The 25,687-nt window shown below is 46.0% G+C and overlaps 1 protein-coding gene across 6 annotated transcripts in view; it reads left to right on the forward strand.

Annotated features, from left to right (window-relative positions):
* Positions 1 to 25,687, forward strand: part of Abl1 (ABL proto-oncogene 1, non-receptor tyrosine kinase) — a 123,115-nt gene that overhangs the window by 75,603 nt on the left and 21,825 nt on the right. For 3 of the 6 annotated variants that reach the window (XR_003486853.2, XM_035446005.1, XM_027423869.2), the window contains exons 2-4: positions 16,644 to 16,817; positions 17,411 to 17,706; positions 25,357 to 25,629. Coding sequence is in view for 5 of the 6 variants with exons in the window: in XM_035446005.1 (XP_035301896.1) it covers positions 16,644 to 16,817; positions 17,411 to 17,706; positions 25,357 to 25,629 (743 nt within the window). In the remaining variant the exon portion in view is untranslated. Of the gene's footprint in view, positions 1 to 1,917; positions 2,142 to 16,643; positions 16,818 to 17,410; positions 17,707 to 25,356; positions 25,630 to 25,687 lie in introns of those variants that run through there. The other 3 variants (XM_027423871.2, XM_035446007.1, XM_035446006.1) reach the window with 3 other exon arrangements.

The raw sequence follows: 25,687 nt of genomic DNA on the forward strand, positions 1-25,687 counted from the left end.
AGCTTACATCCCATTGTGAAGTCCAGCACATGTGAATAAGTGTCTGACTTGTATTAAAGAGCAGTATTCAAGGATGTGATTAGAATTTCGAAATGCCTTTTAATGTGTAGTTCTTGGCATTAAGCTGCCAATCTGAATATAACCCTGTAATCTGATATGCTATATGATGGACTTTGGTATAGTCTGATCCAAGACCCTGGGACTTTTCAAATGGTAGCAGAACAGACAGATACTGCATCATTTGATGTGTTTAGACTGGTGGCACACCTCTCAATGTTATTGTTGGCAACATATGGAGGTTGGAAGGTTCAAGACAACACGAGTCAGTGTGTGGGTGCTCTCAGAAAAGGGTCTCCCAGGATCAGGAAAGTATCCAGTTGTCGAACTTGCCTCCTGGTCCCTCTGGTCCTTTGTCTCCAGATGATGGAGTGGCATTAGTTCTGTAGGCCCCACTGGATGCTCTCAAGGCCTGGTCTAGCACCTGCACTAACAGCAAAGCAGGTCCATTTGGCTTCAGCACAGACAAATTTCAGTGTTGATTGGCACTGGGCAGGGCACTTCTGAAAAGTGCATGACGTCCTGGCTGAGGCCTGTGACAGACATAGCACTGCTGATGACATCTGCTATTTTAAGCAGACCTAAGTGGAGACCTTGCTCCTTAACTGTGCCTGGTGTTCCACACATCCTAGTTCTCAGTATTGTAAGGTAGGCTAGCCTCTCTCCCCGCTTGATTTTTTGAGACAGGGTTCCTCTTTGTAGCTATGACTGTCCTGGATCCCACTCCGAATACGAGGCTGGACTCCAACTCAAAGAGATCCATCTGCCTCTGCCTCCTGAGTGCTGGGATTAAAGGTGTGTGCCACCACTGCCCAGCTTTTCTTTCTTTTAGAACCAGGGTCTCTTAACCAAGACTTTCTCTGAAACAGGTCATGCATGACAAATTCACAAATCCAGCTATCCAGTGCTTGGAAGCCAGATTCTTGTTGGGAGGGGAGTCTAACCCACTGGTCTGGAGGCCAAACTTTGGAACCAGGCAGAACCTGGCTGAGTGCAAGTCTCCTGGTTTCCAAGTGTGACTTTCTTGAGTGTCTGTTTCACATGAAGAATCAGGGTCATGATCTGACTTACCTCACAGGATTATGGTGCCCTGTGGGTGGCCAGGCACATGGGGCTACTTCTCATAGAGGACCATCCTGGTACAAGTCAGCTTTTCATATGCTAGAGGACCAGATTTTTAGTTATGTGACATTATTTCTTAAGTTTATTTTCCCTTTGTCATTGGAACTTGGGTGACTCTTTATTATATTATTGGCTGTAGTTGGGGATCCCACCAACCTAGATTCTGAATCTGCCAGTAGCCCACTGCTGTGATTATTGCTTAGTTAACATTTTGTTGGTAGCCTGCTCTAGCCAGCGTTTAGGAAAAGATAACTCAACGCCTTGGTGAATTGGATTCAAACACTCATTGCCTGTGGCACCAAAAGAAGAGGGAAAGTTCTGAAAATGAGGTCAAGTAGGGCCACCATTCCAGCCCACAATGAATATTCACTGTGGAGACGGAATTCCCTAAGCTTGAACTCACATCTCCAGGTCTAAATGAATGGTTGGAGCAGCGTCCGGTATTCGGTATTCCTGTGGGTTCCAGCCCTGACTGTTCACATTCCTTAGACACCCACTTTAGGCTTAATCACAGTCGCTCCCCGGCTCCCCGAATAGAAAACGCTACCAGTATTGGTAACTCGGGAGGAATTTGCATTTCCACCGACCTTCCCCGACACGCGGCAGGGGCTGCGCCAGCACAGCAGGGCAGCTGGGGAGGGCGTGGAGCCGTTGCCTTCCCTTGGCCAGGAGTGGGTTAAGAGACGGGCGGGGCGGGGCGCAGGGCCCTTTGTTACCGTCCTAGGCGGGAGGCGGACTGCGAGACTGGGAGACGCGGGCCTGGGCACAGGCGGGGCTGGGAGTGCAGCGAGCGCGGCCTGGCGGGGCTGGGGCGAGTGCGGCCTGGCGGGGCTGGGGCCCGGGCGCGGCGGGGCAGCGGGGCCTTCGCCGCGGCCGCGGCACCATGTTGGAGATCTGCTTGAAGCTAGTGGGCTGCAAATCCAAGAAGGGGCTCTCCTCGTCCTCCAGCTGCTACCTGGAAGGTAAACCCCTGCGGGGCCGGGGACCCGCCAGGACTGTCTTGCGCTCCCGGCCCCTTGCCTTCTGAGGCCACCGTGGGCGGGCTCTTGCTGGTCGAGCGGACTCTCCAAGCGAGATCCGCGGCTCTGGTGCTGGCGAGGCCCTAGTGCATGGTTCGGCTCCCGCCCAAAAAGTTTTAAAAAGCCAGCGCCAGAGGCCTTAGAGTCCTCTTGAGCCCACGTTGTGGCGTTTCCACTGCCAACTGGGAATTATGTGTCACAAAGGTGGACTTCCACCAAGGGCTGCGTACAAAGGGATCGCTCTACCATTTATGGACAGAATTTCGTGTGAACTTTCTGCCCCCACCCCCAACTTTCTGCAGACCACGAAGACGTTTTAGGAATTCCCGTTTTTTCAGGAGGGAAACAGAATGGTTTTGCTTGGTATTTCCAGGGGTTTTGAGAGCGTCCACTTTGGTGCTTGGTTGGGAAGCCCCTTATGTTTGGTTCTTCGAAAAAACTTAGAGCCAGGAGCCTGTTGCTTTTGCCTGCTTTAATCTCGCCCCTCTGATTCCATGCCCCCTTCCTGTTATCTTTAGTGTTTGGTTCTAATCTGAAAGGGTGACAAATGGGAGAGGATGAGTGGAGGGTGCTGGGGATTGGGCCTTAGCCAAACATTAGGACATAGTAGACTTTTTCTGGGAACCTTTGCCTTCTGCAGAAGAGCAGAAGCACTCACAGGCGCGGTGGTGTCCGGGCTTCCTGACTGTTTAATGTAGGAGTTCAGATAGGAGTGAAAATGTCAAGTTTATCGTAGAACAACCTTGATTTCTACTGTTTTCTAGTCTTTCTCTTTCTAGAAATGAGGGAGAAATAGACGCTTTTCAGTTCTCTAACCTGCTTTGCTTTACTTTTCAACTCTTACTCAAAGGCCTGACTGGCCCCTCATAACCCATCTCCAACTTAAGTGCCCAACACAGGTGGTGAGTTTTTACCCTTGGCCACAAGTTGTATTCATGACTCCTTCCCTTCCCGGGCGGGACTTCAGGGGCTGAATCCCTTAGAGGAGCCTCATATGGATGGCATGAGCTCAGAGTCTAACATTTGGAGGGAGGAGATGGTTTATTCGTCCCCCGACACTGGCATCTGAGCAGCCAGGATCATCTTCAGCTAATGCGATGCTTGCTTTTCCCAAGTTGCTCCATTCTGTGCACATTCTCCGCCCATCTGTATCCAGTTAGCTCGAGGCTCTATCATCTCCATTTTGAGGCCGCTGCTGGAGCAGAGATGAATGGACTTTTGTAACTGCAGTCAGTTTACAGCCTAGCTTTGCCTCTGGATATCTGCTTGTTCCTGGGTTAAATGCTATTTAGTGCATATCTGACTGGTTTAATTATTGTTTTAAGAGGAAAAAAATCTATAGTCTTATTCCAGCATGCCTTAAAGTGAATTCTAAAGTCAAGTTCCTAAGAAGTGCCCACACAGTAAGGCTTTTTCCAGGAAGTGTCTCTCCAGGAACTCTTTCTACTCACTGAATTCGGAATCCTTGTTCTGTAGCTGAGAGAATCAAACCAGCTCAGTAATTATGTCTTAAAGATTAAAGTGTTGTCTGTCTCTAGGGAACAGAGCAGTTGCCAGCATCTGGAGAGGCTTTTCGTTTCTTACTAACGTCCTAAGTCAATTAATCAGTTCATCGACACCCTTCAGAGTTTGAGGCATCCCAGGCCAGGGAGAGAATTGAATATGGTGAGTTTTCCATTATTACCAAGTTCATGCTCTCTACTTCTTGGACCTAGTTGTCGGAGAAGGTATGGCTGACACAGGCAGCAGTAATTATTAGGTGGCTGTGGTGAGCCAAGCACTGTCTGCACTCCAGATGAACTAACTTCCTGTCTTCTTGTGGTGGCCTTAACTATTTCATCTGTTGCTAAGAAACTGAGGCACCAAAAGGTTAGGTGATATCCCTGACATGATAGAACTAGCAAGTAGTGATGCCAGGATTTGAATTTGTGCTGTCTGGTTCCAGAGAATCCACTTCGGAAAAAAAGAAAGTTTTGGTCATTGGAACTCATGGCCTTGAACTACATACACCCACAGGTCCCTCTCAACTTTTGAATTTTGAGATAGGGTCTTGCCAAGTTGTCCAGGCAGGCTGTGAACTCAGTCTGTAACATAGTTAGGCCTTGAACTTGTCAGCCTCCTGCTTCAGCCTACTGGAGCACTTAGGTTTCAGTACAGGTTTGCACCACAGTGCCTGGCCCAGAAAGCCCACTCTTAGCCCCTCTGTCTCCCATGGAACACACTGTATGCATTCAACATCATCTTCAGAAACTCCCAGCTAAACCAGTCTTCCCTTCTGGTACTGGTAAACACCTACCTTTGTAAAGCAGCAGTGCTATTAACATTTTTTAAGCAAACAGAAAAATGCTTGTAAGGAAATTCTGAAAGAGTATTTAATAAAAAGTAATTGGCCCTCCTATTCTCTTCCGAGAGGCAATTACTATTTTTGTTTTGTTTTTCTAGAAGAAAACCATGCCTCTTTAGAAGTAGTTTGTATTTTTATAAGAAGCCTTTGTGATTCTGGAATATTGCTCTCCTAAGTATCTGTTCAGAATGACCATATCAGTTTTAATGTTTGGTCCACTTTGAACCCCAGTCTTGTCAACTATACCTTACCCTGGGCACATAAAAGACTGAGCTTTCCTGCCCTGCCCTTGTTTGTATTCATCCACATGGTGTGGGGAGGTACGGGGGTGGGGTGGGGGTGCCACTCTGGTTCTGTGCTGTCTGCAAAGTGAACTCTTGTTGACCTTTTTTATTTACTGGAAGAGCCCACTCTGAAGCTTCTCATCATGAGACTATCCAGCCACCACCATCCTGCAGTGCCAGCCACAAGCCACATTACTGTGCATTTAGGACTGGTCTCTGAATACACCTGAGGTCACCACTTGCTTCCCTTGTTTAGGAGCAAGAGGATCCCAGGCTCTTTCTGTTACTTAGCAGACTAGTCTTTGTCATTTTGGGTTATGTTAATATCATTGAACTTTTATGATGTGACAGTATGTAGCCCAGACATCCTCACTTAGTTCTTAGGCTAGCTTTGTTGAAGTCCCAAGGGAAGGCCACCAGATCACTTTGGTGGCAGCACTTTAGAAGTTGGTGTTAGAAGATCCCCCATGTGACTCTGGCTTGCCTTCTGTTTCCTTTGTCAGGTCAAGGAGACTTCCTCTTTCTATCCTGTGAGTTGGTTTAAGGACCTGTGAGAACATGTTGACCACTGTAAAAACAGCTGAGGCAAATAAATATATATATTTCTGCTAACTGGGGGTTGCTCTTTGGTGCCCTCAGATATTGTTGGGCCTCCCTTTCAAGCCCTAGCAGCATCAGGCTTCCCCCTCAGATCCCTAGAAGCCTCTCATCCTACCGTCTAGCTATGTTGGCCTTCCTTTCCCACCCTAGGTCCCTGATGTATAGACAGGCAGTTCTGGAGCCAGGCATTCTCTCAGATGATTCAGGTATATGGTGTTTTCTGAGCTGACAAGCTCTCTTTTATAAAACGAGGCCCATAGTTTCTACCTCATTGTTGAGAGACATCATGTAGATTGTTCAATCCAGAGCCTGTCACAGAGCAAGAACCAGCAAATGTAAGCTGTTGTTATTGTAAACAGATCTTTAGCAATCTAAAATAGAGGCTTTACTGGTTTCTCTGATGGCTGAAGTAATGATAGAATTGAGCTAGACCTACTCATAATTTTTCATGTTAATAAATTATTTTTGAAATTTAAAAAATGCATATGCAATGAAACTAATACTTTGTCTTCTTAGATTTAACAAAAAAAAATTCATTATTTTAACGGTTGTTTTGTCTGCATGTATGTTTGTGTACCATGTGTGATGCCTGGTGCCTGTGGAGGCCAGAAGAAGGCATCTGATCCCTTGGAATTGGAGTTACAGATGGCTGTGAGCCACTGTGTGGATACTGGGAATTGAACCTGGGGCTTTTGGAAGAGCAACTGTGCTCTTAGGCACTGAGTCATCTCTTCAGATTAAGTCGAAAAAAATCTTTTCCATTCTTGGTCCTCTCCTTAGTCCCATGGTGAATATTTTAATAGTACATGAAGCATTCCCATTGATTTTTGGTTAGTATCTTATTTCTCTTTTGCAGAAGAAATATTTCCACAGCCCCAGGCGTTTACAAACTAAAATCTGGTGCTGCTCAGACCTTTTAAAAATTGAGTCATTGTAATGGTGCTGGTATAATCACTGATCTTAGATGGACATGGAAAAATAGGAATAGACAGGTTTTAAATATATAATATCACTAAGCCAGGCTAGTGTTCATGCTTGTAACCCCAGCATGGCGGGGGCTGATAAAGGAGAGTTATGAGGAGAATATATATACACGTGTACACACATCCATATTCAAACACACACAAACGTCCTTATGCTGGATCTAGTAGGCATGCCTTTAATCCTAGCAATTGTGAAGCAGAGGCAGGTAGATCTCCATGAGTTTGAGGCCAGCCTGGTCTTACATAATGAGTTCCAGGACAGCCAACATAGTGAACCCTGTCTCAAAAACAAAACAGCTACCATATACACACACATGCATACACAAGCACATACATCATGCAAAACTAGAACTAGAGATCAAATGAGACACTGGGAGAATTTAATTTTCCCTCATAATTAATCATAATTCATAAAACAAGAACAATTTATAAAATATATTCTTAGATTTTTGTATTTGTTTACTTATGTAAATAAATAATGTAGCCTGGGCTGGCCTCAAGCTGATAGCAGTCCTGCAGCCTCAGCCTCTCAAGTTTTGAAATGATAGGTATAAGCCAATGCAAATGCGGTTCTCCCACCCCATGGAAATTTTAAGTCTTATCAAAAGCAGATAGTAAGAAACTCCTTTGCATGTATTACCCACCTTTAACAGTGGTCAGCTGGTCAGCCCTGTTTCCTTGCATGGTGAAGTTGTGGTTGCAGAAGTGACAGGAAGAGTCGCGTGCCCTTTTTTCTGTGTATGTATGTAATATGTTTGTGGTGTGTGCGTGTGTGTGTGAGTGGATGGAGATGTGCATAGACACTGCACACATCTCACATCTGCATGTGGGAGTCAGGGAACAGATTTGATGGTCAGTCCTGGCCTTCCGCCTTGTTTGAGACAGGGTCTTCGGTTGTTTGCTACTGCACTGTGTACAACAGGCTAGCTGACCCCCTGTTGTATTTCAGGGACACAAACTCAGGTCCTCAGGCCTGCATGGGATGTGCTTTTTGAACTGAATCATCTTCCCAGCCAGCCCTTTACTTCTGAGAATATTAACTTTGTCAGGCGAGAACTGTCACTCAAATACTCAAGTCCCTTTTCCTAACACATACCGTTGAGTAGTAGTAGTGGTGGTGAAATAAGAGAAGAGACCTGTAGTGTGGGAGGAAAGAAAGGGAGAAAAAAAAGAGAGCCCAGAAGACAGGGAGACAAAGACAAACAAGTTGGGAGAGGAAAAGGAAAAGAGGCAGGAAGGGAGCCTGACATGTAGATGCGGGGAGGATGGCCAGCAGGAGAGACACAGACATGAGACTGGGAAACAGGTGCGCGGATAGGGCAGCTGAGGGAGAATGGAAGGGGAGAGTCTAGCAGGTGACGTCACCTCACTGGGTTCCCATTTCTTTCCTTTGGAAGGTGGTGCCACTTGAGGGCCAGATGTGGTGCTGGCCCTCACCATGGGTCATTAGCTGTTGTTCACCACAGGGAATAGCTGGAACTCTCCCTTGAGACTATAGAACCCCAGTGTTCACGACACCAAGATGTAGCACATTTTACACAATTCATCTTGAAATTGACTTGACTCTGTGGTGGGGGTAGAGTGAGACATGGCTTTTTGGAGCCTGAATCCTCCATGCATATATGTGTGCACGCATGCAAGTCTGTGTGTTTCAGTGACCCAAATTAGCAATAGAAACGCTAATGGTTAGTGAGACCTAGTAGAGGACTTGGCTACTATTGGGTGGTCCAGTTCAGTCAGGTCCAAATGGACCAAGAAGACACACAAAGGACAAAGAACCATCCCTGGCTCTCAGTCTGCTGTGCATAACAATTGAAAAACCCTTGTGTGGTCAGCAGACTCACTATGGACCCTTAGAATCTACAGCCAGTGCAGGAACTTCTGGAATGGCCCATAGAGACATCCATGGCTGCACCACGCTGTCTGACCATTGGCTTGAAAGCAGAGAGATGTGTTTTCATGTCCTAACCCTGTTTAGGATCTTGGCCGTACCTTATGTCTTATGTTTCATTGGAAACAACTGGTGTTCCCTGGGCCATGCTAGAGGGTTTCTGGTCAGGTTGCTTTGTCCTACATTTCTGCCAGCTTTGTTTGGGCTAACAGACTATTACAGCACATCTTTTCAGTTCTGACCTAACAAGCATGGAGGGCTCTGCATCTGAGCTTCCCAACAGAGCTCTGCTGTGCTGTGCTGTGCTGTGCTGTGCTGTGCTGTGCTGTGCTGACCCTTCCTGAGAGTCTAGCTGACTGGTGTCCTTGAGACAGGCAAGCGTTCTGAGATTTTAATCTGGCCTATCTATATCAGAACCCAAGCCAAGGACACAAGAAGGTTCCATATTGTGTGACAGCTGGTGGCAGAGTCCATACCAAGTGCTCCGGTGTGGAGAGGGAACAGTAATAAGGCAGTGGTATAGAAGTAGGAGGGAGCTCCAGTGACAGATGGGAAGTCCCAGAGGATATTGCAGGCTGGGAAGGGTCTGCCAGAGCACTGAGTGGTGTCTATCAGGTTCAGTCAGGTGAGGCAACAGCGGCTGGGGAGGCAGGCAAGCCTGCAAGGGCTCTGGGGAGGCTGGAATGAAAAGATGGGAGAATATAGCTCCCACCTAGACCCACCCTGCAGGGCCTTGGTACCTGCTTCAGGAGAAACCTGAAGTTTCCCTGCCATGAATAGGACTGACAGTGTGTTTTCTGAGGCCCATACATGCTTAAGAGCAGTGTCCAAAAGAGCTGCCAACAGCCACTAACTTACAAGGCACAAGATGTTCTGAACATTGCCTGGATAACACTGTTAATAAATGGTGGCTGACCAGTGACAGGCAGGCAGGCAGTAGTGCGGTTCATATTTCAGAAGGACCCTTCCATGGCAGGTAGTATAGAGGTGTCTGGTTGCTGGGTGCTCTGCTATAGAAAGGAGAGAAATTGCTGACATGGTCATGGGTTACAGATGTTCTGAGAAGTTTTGGAAGCTAGTGGTGCCTATATTTTTAAAAAGTTTTAGAAGGCTGTCGAAGTGACTGAGTGGATGAAGTGCTTGCTAAGCAAGTCTGCTGACCGGACTTATAGCCTCAGAGCCTACATAAAGGTCAAAGGAGAGAACCTACTCCAAAGCATCATAGTTATAAAAACAAAAATTAAAGAATAGTTACATCCATTACCACCAAATTATAGCCTTCTTTAACAATAGATTAAGTTTTAAGCCAGGCAGTGGTGGCACATGCCTTTAATCTCAGCAGTTGGGAAGCAGAGGCAGGTAGATCTCTGAGTTCAAGGCCAGGACAGCCAGGCTACACAGAGAAACCCTGTCTTGAAAAGGCAAACCAAACAAACAAACAAAAAACCAATAAATTAATTTTTAAAAATGATTTTCTTTTATTTATTTTTAATGTGTATGCCACATGTGTGCAGGTGCCCACAGAGACCAGAGAGAGTGTCAGATCTGAAGCTGTAGTTACAGGCCCCTGTGAGCCCCACCCTTGCCTTATGGGTGCTAGAAACCTAACTCAGGTTCTTTGTAAGAGTAAGAAGTACTCTTAACCCACTGAGCCATCTCCAGCCCAACAATAGATTCTTAAAGGGTGAGAAAAAATTCCTTTGTTTTTTATTTGGGAAACAAGGATTGTATCTTCAGGAAAGTTGGTATTTAGGCTGTTTGACAGGATCAGGGGTTCAGGAAGAATACCATTTTGTTTTAATTGACTAGGTAAGTACATTGTAATAGAAAGATTCCAAGGAAAATGTTTAAACCTTGGGATGACTCAACTTTGTTTTTTGTTTGTTTTGTTTGTTTGTTTGTTTGTTTGTTTTTTTAAAAGAGGTTTCTGTAGAAACCTATTTCATTTAGTACCTATACTATCCAGAAGCAGGAAGGGCTAAAACTGCATTATTTTAAGAGAGTTGCATAGTGTAGTCTGGTCACTAGCATACACCAGCCTCCAAAGGACTCTTCTTCATGGTAGGTGTTTTGGTCTCTGGGTCTCATTAGGTACCTCAGCAGCCCTGGGCAGAAGTTGTTACTCTGGTAGGCTAGGCATTCAGGGGTCCCATGACCTTGCAAGGGAAGACCATCTTTGCTTTACTAACCCCTAGCTGAAACCAGCCATTTTGCTTCTTTAAGAACACAGGAAACAAAAGACAATCCCAGTCTCCAGTAGAAGTCAAGTGTCCACATACCACAGCTGCCTCAGTGACAGTGCTCTCTGATGTCTCTTAGCTAAGGTGTCCGAGAAGAAGCATGCTTTTATTGAGACTGGGGTATTAGGCTGGCCTTGGATAATCCCCTTCTTTACCAAGTGCTGCCTCTGTTCAGTCTCCTCTCCCAAGGAGGACCCCATCTGTTCTATCACTGCATCCCAGGGACATGGCCCCTCTTGGGTGTTCACTGGTGTTTCAGGTGCTGAGTGTGAGGGTAATAGAAAGGCTGTGTTTTGTTAAATGTGGTTTTGTTTTTAAAATAATCTTAACTGTATGTGAAGGTCTGAGTTACAAAAAGGATGGAATTGCTTTCGGCAAGTTCACGTTGTGGGAAATAATACTTTTCCTCCAAGCTCACATTATAAAGAGTGTGCAAGGCAGTTACAGACTGACGAGAATATTCTGAGCATTACTTCATCAGCTGGAACAGAGAGGAGCTAAAACACAAAGCCCTCTCCTTTGCAAAGGGTCTGTTTTACAGATCTGCGCATTGCGGAGATTCCTCCAGCCAGAGGAAATCTCAAAGGGGCCACCAAGGAAGTGAGGCTAAAGCAGCAGGACTTAAGTCCTTGGACTGAGCACCGGAAACAGGACTGTGAGCTCAGGGACACATCTTTGCTCTGCTCTGCTCTGCCCTCCCCCACTCGGAAGTGGCTCCCAGAACCCAAGGTGAGGACCGCAGTGAGGGCTGTGCAACTGGCTGCCCTGCACTCCATGAGACCTCAGTACTTGTGCCAACAGGAAGGCAGGAGCTTCCTAGGGTTATTTTTCCTGGAGGTAAAGTCCCCCCTCCCCTTGGGACAGTGAAGTCTCCTGCCCCTGGAACTCAGGGGGCAGCATCCATTCCCCTCACTGCTCACAGTGGTCTAGACCAGATATGCCATATCCAAGAATCTTTTGTAAACATTTTCATCAGTGACTCACAACCTTGAAAAGTGATTTTGTTTTTTTTAATGATCTTTAGTTTATACTCGAAAGACCCAAACCTTTTTCCTAGAGTACTGTCCAAACAAGCTAATCATGCACAGGCCCAGGGGGTTTTGTGGCATGGTTCCTATCGTACTTCCCGACAGTCTGGTACCCTCCTAGCTGAGCCAAAGCTTTTTAGTGGCTTGGAGGCAGTTTTCAGATGGCACCAATTCTTGGTGCTGCAACTGGCTGATTATCAACTCTTGCTGAGTGTCACTGATGGGCGGTAACATGCTTACTAACAGTTAGAGAACAAAATGGTCTTAAAGGGGACGACAGGCACATTTAAAGATCCAAATCAAATATATATAAAGTGTGATTCAGAGGCACAGCAGAAAGTGCTTGTGGTGGGGAAGAAAATGGATCATAGCACACACTGCAGTTTATTGTCCAAGGGTTAACTACTGCCAAAGATTTGCTGAGGCAACAGGAGAGGAGCTCTTTGAGGCATTCTTTTGAGTAAAGTTTTTGGGCTTGATGGTGGTGATAGGGTGGTTTCCTGACAGTGGGACTGCAAAAAGTTAATGTCTTGAGCAACACAGATTTGAGTATCTTCTGCAACTTTGGCCTTGTGAGCTATGATCATTTTTATGGTTGACGAGCATAGTTGACTATGAAATGAAGAAAGTAACTTGGCATCAGTGTACCGTGAGTCAGTTTTGACATCAGCCTGGACTGGGAATTGGCTGGAAGGTTTTGTTGTTGAACTAAGGCTGTACTCGTTGTCTCCATCCAGAGGCATGCATGAGCAATACTTCCCTTTGGGCTTTGGCTGTTAACTTGAGGACCGGGACTAGGGGGGCAAGGGGTGGAGAAAGGGCTTGGAGGCCATCCTGTTGGATCAGGGGCAGCTGCAGAACAGTTTTCTCTTCTAAAAAAGCCTTCACACCCCCCCCCTACCTACATTGCCAGCTTCTGTCCTAGCCTTGGGGACAGACCCACTTCACTCCTCATCTCTGGACAGAATCTCTGTCCTGCTTACTCCAGGTGTTTTTCCAGGCCACTTCCCCTGGTTATGTAACTTTGATCAAATCCAGATGCAACAGAATGTTTGATAAAAAGAGGTCAAATGGCATTTGAGAAGAAAAGCACTTCTGTATGCATGATCCAGCATTCATTTCCTGTAGGGTCCCAGCCTTCCAGAGCCTTGTGCTGCTGGCCCTAGGTTGGGGCATGCAAGGAAACACATAAATGCTTTCAGGACAGTGGGAGGGGCCCCTCCCCAGAGCTACTCGTTGTTGTTTTTTTTGTTTTGTTTTGTTTTTTTTTAATTGTCTGTTATGTAAGCATCCCTGGTTTCTATTTACATGTTATTCTAGTGTTGGGATTGGGAGCTGATTATAAAAATAACCTGGTCATTTTAACAAATGAGCCATAATATAGAGAGAGAGTAAAAGACAGCTAAAAGAGATTTGTAATCCTCCCACACTCTTATGTTAGCTGCTGTTCACATTTTGGTGTCATTTCTTCTGGTTCTTCTTTCAATTTTTATGAAGTTGGGATATTACTATATATGCCAGGATATAATATAAAATTTTAATGAATGTGCTATAAACATTCCCAAGCCATTAGAGAGGTTTGTTGTCTTGTTTTTTGTTTTGTTTTGTTGCAAAAGTATTTTGTTTGTTGGTGGTATTGAGGATCAAACCCAGATCCTGCACATTCTAGGCTAGTGTTCTGCCACTGAGCCCTGTCTAAAACATCCCAGGGAGGGGAAAAGGGTGGTGGCTAGTGGCACCACCTTTAATCCTAGCACTTGGGAGGCAGAGGCAGGCGGATCTCCCCACAAAACATTAAAGCATCCCATATGGCCTTTAATGTGTCCTGTTTTATGGATGGAGCATAGCCTGACTTAATTTGATCAGTGGGCATTTTGGACCTTCTTTTTTTGTGCTGTCTTTTAAAATTGGTGTACACAGTCATTGTTTGTATGTCTTGGGATAAATTGCCAAAAGATGTTGAAAGATTGTGAGTGTCTTAAGGATGGTTTGTATTACACTCAGCCTCACAGTGCACACCCTGCTACAAGCAGTGTAGAAGAATGCCAGTCGTGATGATGTCTCACTCACACTCCTGCTGCTATCCAGAAGGGCCTGTGAACTTGAAGAATTGGCATTCTTTGATTCCTAGCAAGGCTTTACATACTTCCCATGTCTAGTGATGATTTTAGTTTTATATGAATTGTTTGTTTATGGGTTTTGTTCACATTTTCCCATAGTGAGAATTTATCTTTTAGCTGCTGTTATGTAAGAATCCTCTTATGCTAAGAATCTTCTACCAGAGGCTGAACAGAGGCCTCCACAGTTCAGAGCACATATTACTCTTGCAGAGAACTCTAGTTCAGTTCCCAGCACCTACATCAGGTGAGGGGATCCAACACCTACTTGTGGCCCCCTTATGGCTTCCACAGACTTTTGCACTCTCATAAATACATCTGTACACAAATACACATGCGCATACATATTTAAAAATAAGTAAGTCAGGGCTGAGAGACAGCTCAGTGGTTAAAAACACTGACTGGTCTTCCAGAGGACCCAGGTTCAATTCCTAGCACCCACTTGGCAGTTTACTACTGTAAGGAACTGTCTGTAACTCCAGTTCCAGGCATATGACACCCTCACACAGACAAATGTGCACGCAGAACATCAATACACGTAAAAATAAATACACAATATTTGTTAAAAATAAGTAAATGAAATTTAAATCTTTCTTTAAAATAAAAACTCTGCCAGAGAGTTTACTTCTGTAAGGCCACAGAAGCTGTTCTACCAGGCATCACATACCTGACCTGCTGAGTCAACAGTGCTCTCCTCTCTGTGGTAAAAACGTGCTCTCCCAGATACAGGTGCTGCTGGCTTCTGCCCATGCTGCTCCCCACTGAAGGCTGGTGTGCTTTCTTGCTAGCTTGGTGTCTCAGACTATTTTTGAATATAAAACTAACAAAACATTAGCATGGGAAGTAGTTGTTTTTATGCAGTTAGAATGAGCATTTCAGGAAGACTCATAATGGCCAGAACTAAAAAATTGCTGGGGAATTAGGGGGAAGAAAACTTGCAACAGCCAGAATAGACCATGTGCATTAGAAAGATTCTGCAGCGGACCTCAGCCCTGGTCTCCAGGTTGAACTTATAGATGATTTTAGGCTCTAGTTTTAGCACTCAACTCCCACGGTCAGTCCTTGCTTGGAGCTAGCAAAACACATTAAGTGGAGAAGGGTGACATGTTGATAAAAAATTATTCTGGGGCTGGAGGAATGGCTCAGTGAGTTAGGAGCACTTGCTGTGAAAGCAAGAGGACCTGAGTTCAAGTACTCATCACCCATGGGAAGGCCAGGTATGGTTGCATGTGCCCAGAATCCCAGTGCTGTGATGGAGGTGAATGAGTCCTAGTAGCTCCTAGGCCCTAGCCAGCCAGCTTAGACAAAATAGTGAAATTTCAGGCTCAGTTAGAGTGTCCTGTACTGCCATGCCCTGCATTGCCATGCCTTCCAGATGAGATTGGTCTTCTCAGGAAAATCCCTTCTACAAATTGTTATCACAGAGGTGACTTAGACAGTTGGAGTACAGTTCAAGGATAACAAAGAGAAAAGGACAGGAAACTGTCTATGAGCAGTACCTGTCCCTAGTGCAAGCAGTGCTGGTCAGCTCCAGCCTCAGATGTGACAGACACACAAGGGAGGCTTTCTGATTTCAGAACATAAGAGACTGCTTGTTTAGGGCCCTCACAGGCTAAGAAACGTGTAATGATGGCTACATCTGAGTGGGAAGAGGAGCCAGAAGCCAGCAGGAAGGTGGATGGAGAGAAGAAGCAGTCTCATGGGGAACGGCTGCCTCAGAGCATAAGCAGAAGGGCAGTTTGAAGTAGAGGGTGGAGAGCTCTTAGGCCAGCATAGAGAGGGATGGAATAAAAGGCTTAGTTATTTATGTCAACACTGATATATGTAAGTGTTAAAGCTAGCTGTGGGGGCACAAACTTGTCATCCCAGCACCTGGGAGGATGAACTAGGAATGTAAGGTTACGTGAAACCTTGTCTCAAAAAGAAAAGCTGCTTTAAAGAATGTGCATTCCATGTTGTAAGCGGTGGCTACTGTTGAGGTGGGTTATGTCTATTTCTGAGAAAATACATATTGAATTAATGAATTTACTTTATTACATTTATTTGGTGTGTGTGCATATGCCATGGCGTGCATATAGAGGCCAGAGAACAGCTTGCAGGAGTTAATCCTCTCCAACCAACACTTGAGTCCTAGGGACCCAACTTAGTTTGTCAGATTTGGCAGCCACTGCTTCTACCTGCTGAGCCATCTTGCCTGCCTGAATGAATGCACTTAAAGACTTACACTATTTGGGAACAGGAATGCCTTTGTTTCTTTTCTACTGCTGTGACAGAACACCGAGAACAAGTCAACTCATTAAAAAATGTTTGATTGGGGCTTATGGTTCTAGAGGTCATAGTCTATGACCATCATGATAGGGAGAGTGGCAGCAGGCACAAGGCTGGAGCAGTAGCTGAGAGCTCACATCCTGATCTGGAAGTAGGAGGCAGAGCTAACCTCAAATGAAGCCACACCTCCTAACCCTCCCCAAATAGTTCCATTAATGTGAGCATTCAAATATGTGAGTATGTGGGGCCCATTCTTACTTAATTCCCCACAGGGAATCATCAGTTAGAATGAGAATACTTCATGCCTTTCATAATACTTGATAAAGACAACTGAAAATTTTAATACATAGAATATATGGATGTAGCCAGGTGGTGGTGGCACATGCCTTTAATCCCAGCACTCAGAAGGCAGAGGCAGGCCTCTATGAATTCAAGGCCAACCTGGTCTACAGAGTGAGTTCCAGGACAACCTGGGCTGTTACACAGAAACCCTGTTTCAATATAAATATATAATATATAATATATATATAAATTATATATATGTTAAGCCATGAAAACCATATATATAAGCCATATATATATGTGTGTGTGTGTGTGTGTGTGTGTGTGTGTGTGTGTGTGTGTGTGTTAAGCCATGAAAAATTCAGCTCATGTCTCCCAAATTTCATTTGCCTTTTTCTTGTCTTACAGAAGCCTTGCAGAGGCCAGTGGCATCTGACTTTGAGCCCCAGAGTCTCAGTGAAGCAGCTCGATGGAACTCCAAGGAAAACCTTCTTGCTGGGCCCAGTGAAAATGACCCCAACCTTTTTGTGGCACTATATGATTTTGTGGCCAGTGGAGATAACACTCTCAGCATCACTAAAGGTAACAGGGAAACAGCAAGCAAGGGTCGGGGTGTGTGGTTTGGCTGGCCTGCCCTTTGCTTCCTGAGAGGGCAGAGATGCCTACAAAGCACAGTGCCCACCCTTAGGAGACTCAGGGGCAGCAGTCCTGTGCACATGATTCCCCATGTTCCTATAGAAGAGGACACCTGACGCCTTTAATCCCAGCACTCGGGAGGCAGAGGCAGGCGGATCTCTGTGAGTTCGAGGCCAGCCTGGTCTCCAGAGCGAGTGCCACGATAGGCCCCAAAGCTACACACAGAAACCCTGTCTCAAAAAACCAAAAAAAAAAAAAAAAAAAAAAAAAAAAAAGAAGAAGAGGACACCTGGATCTCAGGCTGAAAGCATGGAGTTTTGTTACTGTTTTTTATCACCAAGTAAAAGCATTTTTCCTTAAAAAGTTTCCTTGCAGTAGCAACAGAACTTTTGATCAAATTTGTATAATCTTAGATGCCAAGGCAGAGTTGTCCTCTGTACACTCATGACTAACAGGAAAATGAGATATGCTAGAGAAAGGTTACAAAGAAGAAAGGCAGTCATCAAAACTGATACATTTATTTGGTTCTTTTCTCTAAGGTGAAAAGCTCCGGGTCTTAGGTTATAATCACAATGGGGAATGGTGTGAAGCCCAAACGAAAAATGGCCAAGGATGGGTACCAAGCAACTACATCACCCCTGTCAACAGTCTGGAGAAACATTCCTGGTATCATGGGCCTGTGTCCCGAAATGCCGCTGAGTATCTGCTGAGCAGTGGGATCAACGGCAGCTTCTTGGTGCGGGAGAGTGAGAGTAGTCCTGGCCAGAGGTCCATCTCCCTGAGATATGAAGGGAGGGTATACCACTACAGGATCAACACCGCCTCTGATGGCAAGGTGGGTAACCACCCTGGACTGGGACCAGCAGTGAGCTGATGGGCTGTGGGGGACATACAGGGGAACATATATGGTAGCCTAGGCCATTGAATTATGTCAGTAGGCTCAATCAGAATGTCTCAAGCAGGCTGAATTACAGGCTTCAAAGTACTGAATTACAAAGTACTTTGAATCAGTACTTCAAAGCTATCCTTGGCTACATAGTAAGTTCAGGGCCAGCCTGGGCCACATAAAGACCTTGTTTCAAACAATCAAACCAGACAGTGTCTCAGGGCCAGCCTGGGCCACATAAAGACCTTGTTTCAAACAATCAAACCAGACAGTGTCTCAGGAATCTTCTAAGTAAACAGAAGACATTTTCATTAGCTTCACAAAAGACCATTGGTTGCCAGCCACTGTCAGCTGATATCACAGGTCCTGGGTCTTGGTGTGTAGGATTCTCTGAAAAACCACAGGAATGCTGTTGGGTCTCAGATGTAAGTTCTTATGTTAAGACTCTTCCTTTTCATAAATTCTTTGTGTTTGTTCTTTGATTTTTTTTGATACAGTCTCTGTATTTTGTAGCCCTGGCCATCCTGGAAGTTACTCTGTAGACCAGACTGGTCTCAAACTCACAGAGATCTGCCTGCCTCTGCCTCCCAAGTGCTGGAATTAAAGGCGTGCGCCAACATAGCTCAGCAGCCCTTTTTGTAAACTTTTATAGTGATGATGATTGATCTTTAGTCAGAGAAATTCAAGCAGTAGTCATTCATTATGTGTAAAGCTACAGGCCCCATAACAGCACCTCCTTGACCTGACAACCAATGTTCTTCCTGTGGTAAAGTGTGGGTGTAGACACATATAAATGCACTCAGATTTTAACAGAAGTCACATCAAAGTACACCAATTGGCCTCCCTGTAAGCACAAAGTGTGTTTTGTAATCTTTGCATAAACATTGCTCCTTAAATGTCCACAAAGAGATGGGAAAAATCCAATTACTGAGGCTTAATCAGTGCTAGTGTCTTGGAGTTCCTCTCTTTAACCCTCACCTCCACCCCTGGAGGCTACTGATGCCATCTGTATTTTTGTATCAGTAAGAGGGGGGCTTAGAGGGACAAGACTTCTAGTTCAAGATTTTCATATAGGGAGTAATTGGTAGCACCAGGCTGGGGCCCCCCTCTTCACAGTGCCAGGTTCTGTTAGAGGACAGCTTTGATAGGCAGATTGCATAGTAAAGATGGCATTCTGTTGCTGTGAAGAGACACCATGACCAAGGCAGCTCTTCCAAAGGAAACCTTTAATTGGTGTCTTGCTTACAGTTTCAGAAGCTTAGTTTACTAGCATCATGGTGGTGATGCTTAGGAGAAGGAAGCTTGGTGGCAGGCAGGCGGGTGCTGGAGAAATAGCTGAGGGCTACATCCTGATCTGTAGGCCAAGTCAGAGAGGCTGGGCCTTGCATGGGCTTTTGAGACCTCGAAGCCCACTCCTAGTGAGGCAGTCCATTCAAAAGAGCCTAATCCTTTCAAATAGTGCCACTCACCACTCCCTGGTGACTAAGCATTCAAACTAATGAGCCTATGGAGACCATTCTTATTCAAGCTACCACAGCATCTAAACTATTTTGGGGGAGCCTGACTCCATGGTATAAAGCCATGCATATGACCTGTGTTCTGTTGTTGTTTGCTGCAGCTTCGGGCGATGAAACAGAACCACACAACTCAACAAACCCACATGGAGTTTATTGGGAAAGAGAGCGGTTTAGAAGGAGGCTCAGTAGTTGGGGCGGTTGAAATTGGAGTCATGGAGCTGGCATTGGCCCAGTTCACCCGGTTTCTGTGTACAGAGTCCTTATGCAGCCACTTAAAGCAAGCACAAATGAGGTAGCCATGCCACACAGGGCCCTTTGAGCTGTCTAAGTATCTGCCTAAAGGCTGGTTGCATACCCTGCCAGTTGTCAAGGGGCAGGGTCAGCATAATGCCAGGATACCAACAGGTTCTATCTGCAGAACTACAGTTAATGCATGTCTTTGTTTTGTTTTGTTTTGTTTTGTTCGTTTTTAGAGACCGGGTTTCTCTGTGTAGCCTTGGCTGTCCTGGGACTCACTGCAGACCAGGCTGGCCTCATACTCATGGAGATCCACCTGCCTCTGCCTCCCAGTACTGGGATTAAAGGCGTGCACCACCACCACTTAGCTGATGCATATACATTTTACACACACACACACACACACACACACACACACACACACACACACACTTAATTTGTTTTTGAGAGAAGATCTTGATATTTAGTTCTGGCTTGCCTGGAATTCACTGTGAAGTCCAGATTAGCCTTAAACTTGTGGCCACACTCCAGCCTTTGCCTCCTGACTGCTGGAATTAAGTGTGCACTACCACACACAGCCTTGTTTCATATTTGTATGTAATGTGTGTGCATGGCTTCAAATGACAAACTAATTACAATAAAAACTAATTTTGTTTCCCAACTCAGTCTTGCCCACTATTGTCAGCCCCTTTAGATGGTCCTCGTGAAGCCGGAGACACAGGTGGTGCCTGCACACTGATCTCCTTGCTGTTCCCCAGGTGACATGTTTTGGAGAGCTTTGCAGTGGTATATGTAGATCTGCCTCTGTCAGTGTCCTGTGGTGGCTCACACCTGTAATCCCAGCCCTTGGGAAGGAGAGGCGGGAAGATTGCTGAGCTTGAATCCAGACATTGTGGCATAGTGAGCTACAGTGTAAAACTACAGCAAAAATCAGAACAATTTTCTTTTTGAGACAGGATTTCTTTATGTAGCCTTGGCTGTCCTAAAACTAGCTCTGTAGACCAGGCTAGCCTTGAACTCACAGTGATCTACCTGCCTCTGCCTCCCAAGTGCTGGGATTAAAGGCTTAGACCACCACTGCCCACCACAAAAAATTTTGACTGTGATCTACTGCAATAGTTTCTATGCACTAGGGTATAGGCATGGGCAAGATAATGCCTGGAACTAATCAAAGGTTATATACTCTTTAAAGCTAGTGTCTGTGTTGCCAAGCTACCCTCTACAGCATTTCTTCCAGTCTGCTTTCACAGATCACTGGTGAAAGTACTGCCTGTTCCCCTTTACCAATGTTACAGCTCCCATCAAACCTTACGCCATCTTTGTTACTCTGATTATTGAAGAAGGTGACCTTACCAGATGACACATGTCATCCTTATTCCATTTATTAAATTTGTCTTTCTCCTGCTTAGAAAAGTATGTGTGCCACACTTTCAGGAGTGTAGAGACCTATGGATCCTCTAGCATGACCCTTCGAATAGTTACTAAGCTGGACCTTCGCCCTTAGAATCGGAGTCTTGTGGGCTGGCACCCTTGTCATCTCTTTAGCATTTTCCTGGCTGGCTCACACTTCATTTGTACTATGTGAGCATGTATATACCCCCTCCTGGAACTTGCTATGTGGACCAGGCTGCCCCACTCCTGCCTCCAGAACACAGGGACTAAGGTCATGCACCACCAGGCTATATGCCTCTCTGATTTCCTTTTTTTTTGAATGTCTACATCTTCTTGCCTGTCTCTGGAGGCCTCTGTAGTGCAGCATTGTGATTTGTGTACAGAATTAGTCTGTTGTTGGTATGTTTTAGTTCTGTTTCTCAACACTGACCAAAAGCAACTTAATGGGAGGAAAGTTTTTTTTTCATTCGGCTGGTCTTTGTGGGGCAGGTGTGGCAGGTGGTGCTGCTGTTTGCTCTCACCCCAGGAGATCTAGATGCAGGAAACAGGGAATGAATGCAGTTGGCTTTCTCCACCACCACCACACCCTTTTTTAAAGACAGGGTTCTCTATGTAGCTCTGGCTGTCCTGGAATTCTGTAGATCAGGCTCGCCCCAAACTCACAGAGATCTGCCTGCCTCTTGTCTCTCAAGTGCTGGGATTAAAGGTGCCATCATCACCTGGCTCCTCCATCCCCTTTTATTCAGTCCCAGATACCAGCCCATGGGTTGTGCTGCCTGAATTCATTGGGGATGGTCTTCCCTACCCAGGCCTCTTTGGAAACTCCTTCACAAAAACAGCCAAGGTTTGCTTATCAGTGAGTGCCCTCACTTAGGCAGGCTATGCAGTTAGAGCCAGGCTGACTCAGCTATGTAGCGGGTAGAGCTAGGTCTTTGAACCTGGAGCCGACTACAGGGTGGCAGGCCTTTGAAAGAACCTTCAGACTGCAGGGTACCTTTTCCCTGGGAGGTGGGTCTCTGGAGATGAGTTTGCTCCCCTTTGTTTTCTTTTTTTTTGTGGGGCAAGCCAGGCTGCTTCAGGATGATCACTGAAGTTCTCACTAAGCAAGCCCATGCTGTCTTATCGCCAGAGCTGTTTAATCAGCAGCCTCAGAACAGTATGGCTAGGTAGGGTCTGAGGGGCAGCTCATTAGCTTAGTCTAAGTACTGCTTAAAGTGGGGAAGAGTTTAGAGTCCCCTCTGTCTAAAGCTGGTGTGTGTGCCTCAGGGTATACAGGTCACTCTCATGATCGGTAGCTCATCTGACAGCCTGTCCTTTGCTTCTCCCTGGAAGAGGTTCTCCCATCAGCTGCCCAGGCACCCAGAGATTTTGGATACTTTTTAGCCCTTGATGAGGCTTCTATCTGCAGAGAGTCACATTCAAGGAAGCATTATTGGATGGAATCATGTCCCCAGAGTGAGACGGGCGTCAGAATGGGGAGGTACCACAGTTCTGGTGGGACAGTGGGTTTCATACTGAAGAATGCTTCCCACATAGCAGAGCTTTGATGCAATCCTCTTTGATTACTAAAGGGAACATTTAAGAATGTTGGGAGGGGCAGACTGGGGCTGATAAAAATGATATTTTATTTCCAAATCAGCCAATCAGTCAACAACAGGATGCAAAAGACTCTGTTGTAGGGCCCGAGGGTTTTTGTTCCCTCCTCCCTTGTGTTGTGTGCTTTCTGAAGCAGTTTTGGCTAGGGCACCTTCTAGGTGATAGATACTGCCTCTGTTCCCTTTCAGTCTTTCTTCTGCAAGCCACAGCTGTGCATTCCCAGGAGCCCCAAAAGCCCGTTTCCCAACACACATCATTGTCATGCTCAGAAGTGACAGGCTCAAGTTGGCAGAAGTGGAACCCAGGCAGGAAGCGTTGGCTCCAGGGCCTCTGGATTATCTGTGCTTTGCTTTCGCTGGGAGTGGGCAGTGGTGTGGGTATTCTTGGAGGAGTGTGCTAACTAACTGCCTTCCTTTCAGAGGAGCTGCAGCAGGGTGGGAACTTCAGGGCTTTCAATGAGCAGCCCTGAAGAGCCTGGCTCAGTTCTAAAGCACAGATGGCACTGTCCTGTGGCATGGCACTTGGGAGTTTCTTCATGAGCACTCAGGAAGAGGCAGAGTCCTGGCTGGGTGTGGTATGTTTGTGGAGCAGCACAGAAACAGTCACTCAACACTAGCTCTACCTGCTTCTCTGTACCATGGATTCCCAGTGCTCATCCTGATTATCACCAAGGTTTCCAAAAAATAGAGCAGTCAAAAGGCAGCTGGCAGAGTGCACAGTATGACTCTGGGAATGTGGCTGGCAGTGGAACCACACTGCACTTGAGGGCAGCTGGCTGTAATATTAATGAGTGTTGGTGTGTAAAGTTTAGGTTGGAAAATTAACTTAGTTTCCATGGCTTTCTGAGGAGTGGTAGAGACTGGAAGCTGTCTCTCCAGACCTTACAGAGTGCATTGTGTCTGTGGCCAGCACTGAGGAGAGGGCTATAATGTGTTTATATCATCAACAAGCAGAGAAGGGAGCATAGATCTGCTACTAGGCCCTAACTAACCCCCTGTGATTTTTCTCCCTTTAAAGTGTTTCAGTGATCTAATATTAATACTATAAGCCTCAGAAAATAACTGTGCCTGCATTTTATTGCCACAGTGAAATAACCTGAAGCAGCTAATTAACAGAGACAGTTTTATTTAGCTCTTGGTGTGGAAAGCTGTACGCTGAAGCAGCATGGTACGGACTGGGAATGGCCCCTGGCCCAGTCGCAGTGAACTGGTGGAGTATTCAGTCCACTCGCTGAATGCATGGAGGGACAGCCCTCTCATCTGAGAGGGAGGAGGGGCCAGCCTGGCTCCTTCATAAGCACCCTCTGAGGACTCTGTTGTAGGAGAGTTCTGGGTTCCCATAAAGACCTTATGCATCTCCTCTGAGACCACACCTATTAAATCTTTCCACATCACCACACTGCTCCAGGGGAATGTGCATATTATGGTGGCATTGGTGCTCACTATAACCAGCAACCAAAGGCCTTATGCCTGCTATGTGTTTCTTGGGCTCCCCAACCCCCATTCTTCATATGTCAAAGCTGTAGTTACAGCCTGATCCTTTCTTTCTGAGCATGTCTTAACCAAGTATCAGCACTGTCTCAATCCAACCCCTCCTCCCCAACATGAGTTTGCTTCTGGGGCAAGTCAAGGTGCTCAGTGATGTGCCTGGAGCCCAGCTGTTGCATGTAGATGCGAGCATGGAGCAGCTCCTTCCCACAGCACTGCAGCAGTGACCACATGAGAACTCTGCAGAGTGATCCCTGGGAGGCCCTCTGTGCTGTGGTTCTCAGAAAGCTCGAAGACAGCACCCCTATCTCAAGAGTCTTCTATGTCCCCATCTTGGAAAAGGCTGTGCTGTCTTCTGGCCTACAAGGTGCTGACAGAAACAGCCTCACAAGGCAAGCTGCCATCAGTGCAAGTCTTGGTGTCGGGTGCCTTCCACCATGTCCCAAGCAAGTAGGCAGCTTAAGACATGTTTCATTATCAGTTCCCACCCTCTTCATTATCAAGTAAGTTGTTTTCTTTCCAGGTCAGCAAGTTCTTGAGTTCTCTTGTTCATTCATCAACAAGTATTTATTATTAAGTACCTATTTTGCAATAGTTTCTTATCGTGGGAACAACAGGATGGAAAAGATGGCCTAGAGCTGTGCTCTCATGGAGCTTAGGTTCTGTTGGGTGGAGACAGACTGTGCCATAAGCTTAGTACAGCGAAGAAAAATAAGACAGGTGACAAGGTGATGCTAGTCCACCTGGTAGTAATTTTAGATTGAGCACTCAGGGAAAACATTTAAATTGGAGAGATGACTCTTTGGGGTTAAGAGCACCAACTGCTACTCTTCCAAAGGCTCCCAATTCCATTCTCAGCACCCACACAGTAGCTCACAACCACTCTAGGTAACTCCGGTTTCAGGGAGTCAGACACCTTATTCTGGCCTCCAAGAGCACCAGGCATGCACATAGTGCACATACATACGTGCATGCATGAATACATACATACATGTATGCATGCAACTACCTATACACATAAAACAAAAATAACAAAGATTTAATTAAAAGTAATATATTGGTTTGAGGCCACCCTGGTCTGCAGAGCAAGTTCCAGAACAGCCAGGGCTACACCAAGAAATCCTGTCTGGTAAAACAAAACAAAACAAAACAAAAACAACAAAAGAGTAATGCATTGGAGGTTAAAGAAAGAGGGAATGCTGGACGGGGTTTCAGTGGAGGCGGGTGCACATGTCCTCAGGGTTTTGAGTGTCTCTCAGTAAGTTCCACCCCTGCTAGGAAAAGCTTCAGATGGTGACTGCAAACCATATGCAGAACCTTTTCCCTGGGTTTTTGCTCTGTGAGTGAGGCCTGTTCCCTGTCTTCCTCAGCTCTACGTCTCCTCGGAGAGCCGCTTCAACACTCTGGCTGAGTTAGTTCACCACCATTCCACGGTGGCTGATGGGCTCATCACCACGCTCCACTACCCAGCTCCTAAGCGCAACAAGCCAACCATCTACGGCGTGTCCCCCAACTATGACAAGTGGGAAATGGAGCGCACCGACATCACCATGAAGCACAAGTTGGGTGGAGGCCAGTATGGGGAGGTGTACGAAGGTGTGTGGAAGAAGTACAGCCTGACTGTGGCTGTGAAGACCTTGAAGGTGGGTTGGGGCCTGGTTGAAAGGTACGTGTGTGTGTGTGTGTGTGTGTAGTGTGTGT

The sequence above is a fragment of the Cricetulus griseus genome, chromosome 6, assembly GCF_003668045.3.
Source record: "Cricetulus griseus strain 17A/GY chromosome 6, alternate assembly CriGri-PICRH-1.0, whole genome shotgun sequence".
Classification (NCBI taxonomy): Eukaryota; Metazoa; Chordata; class Mammalia; order Rodentia; family Cricetidae; genus Cricetulus; species Cricetulus griseus.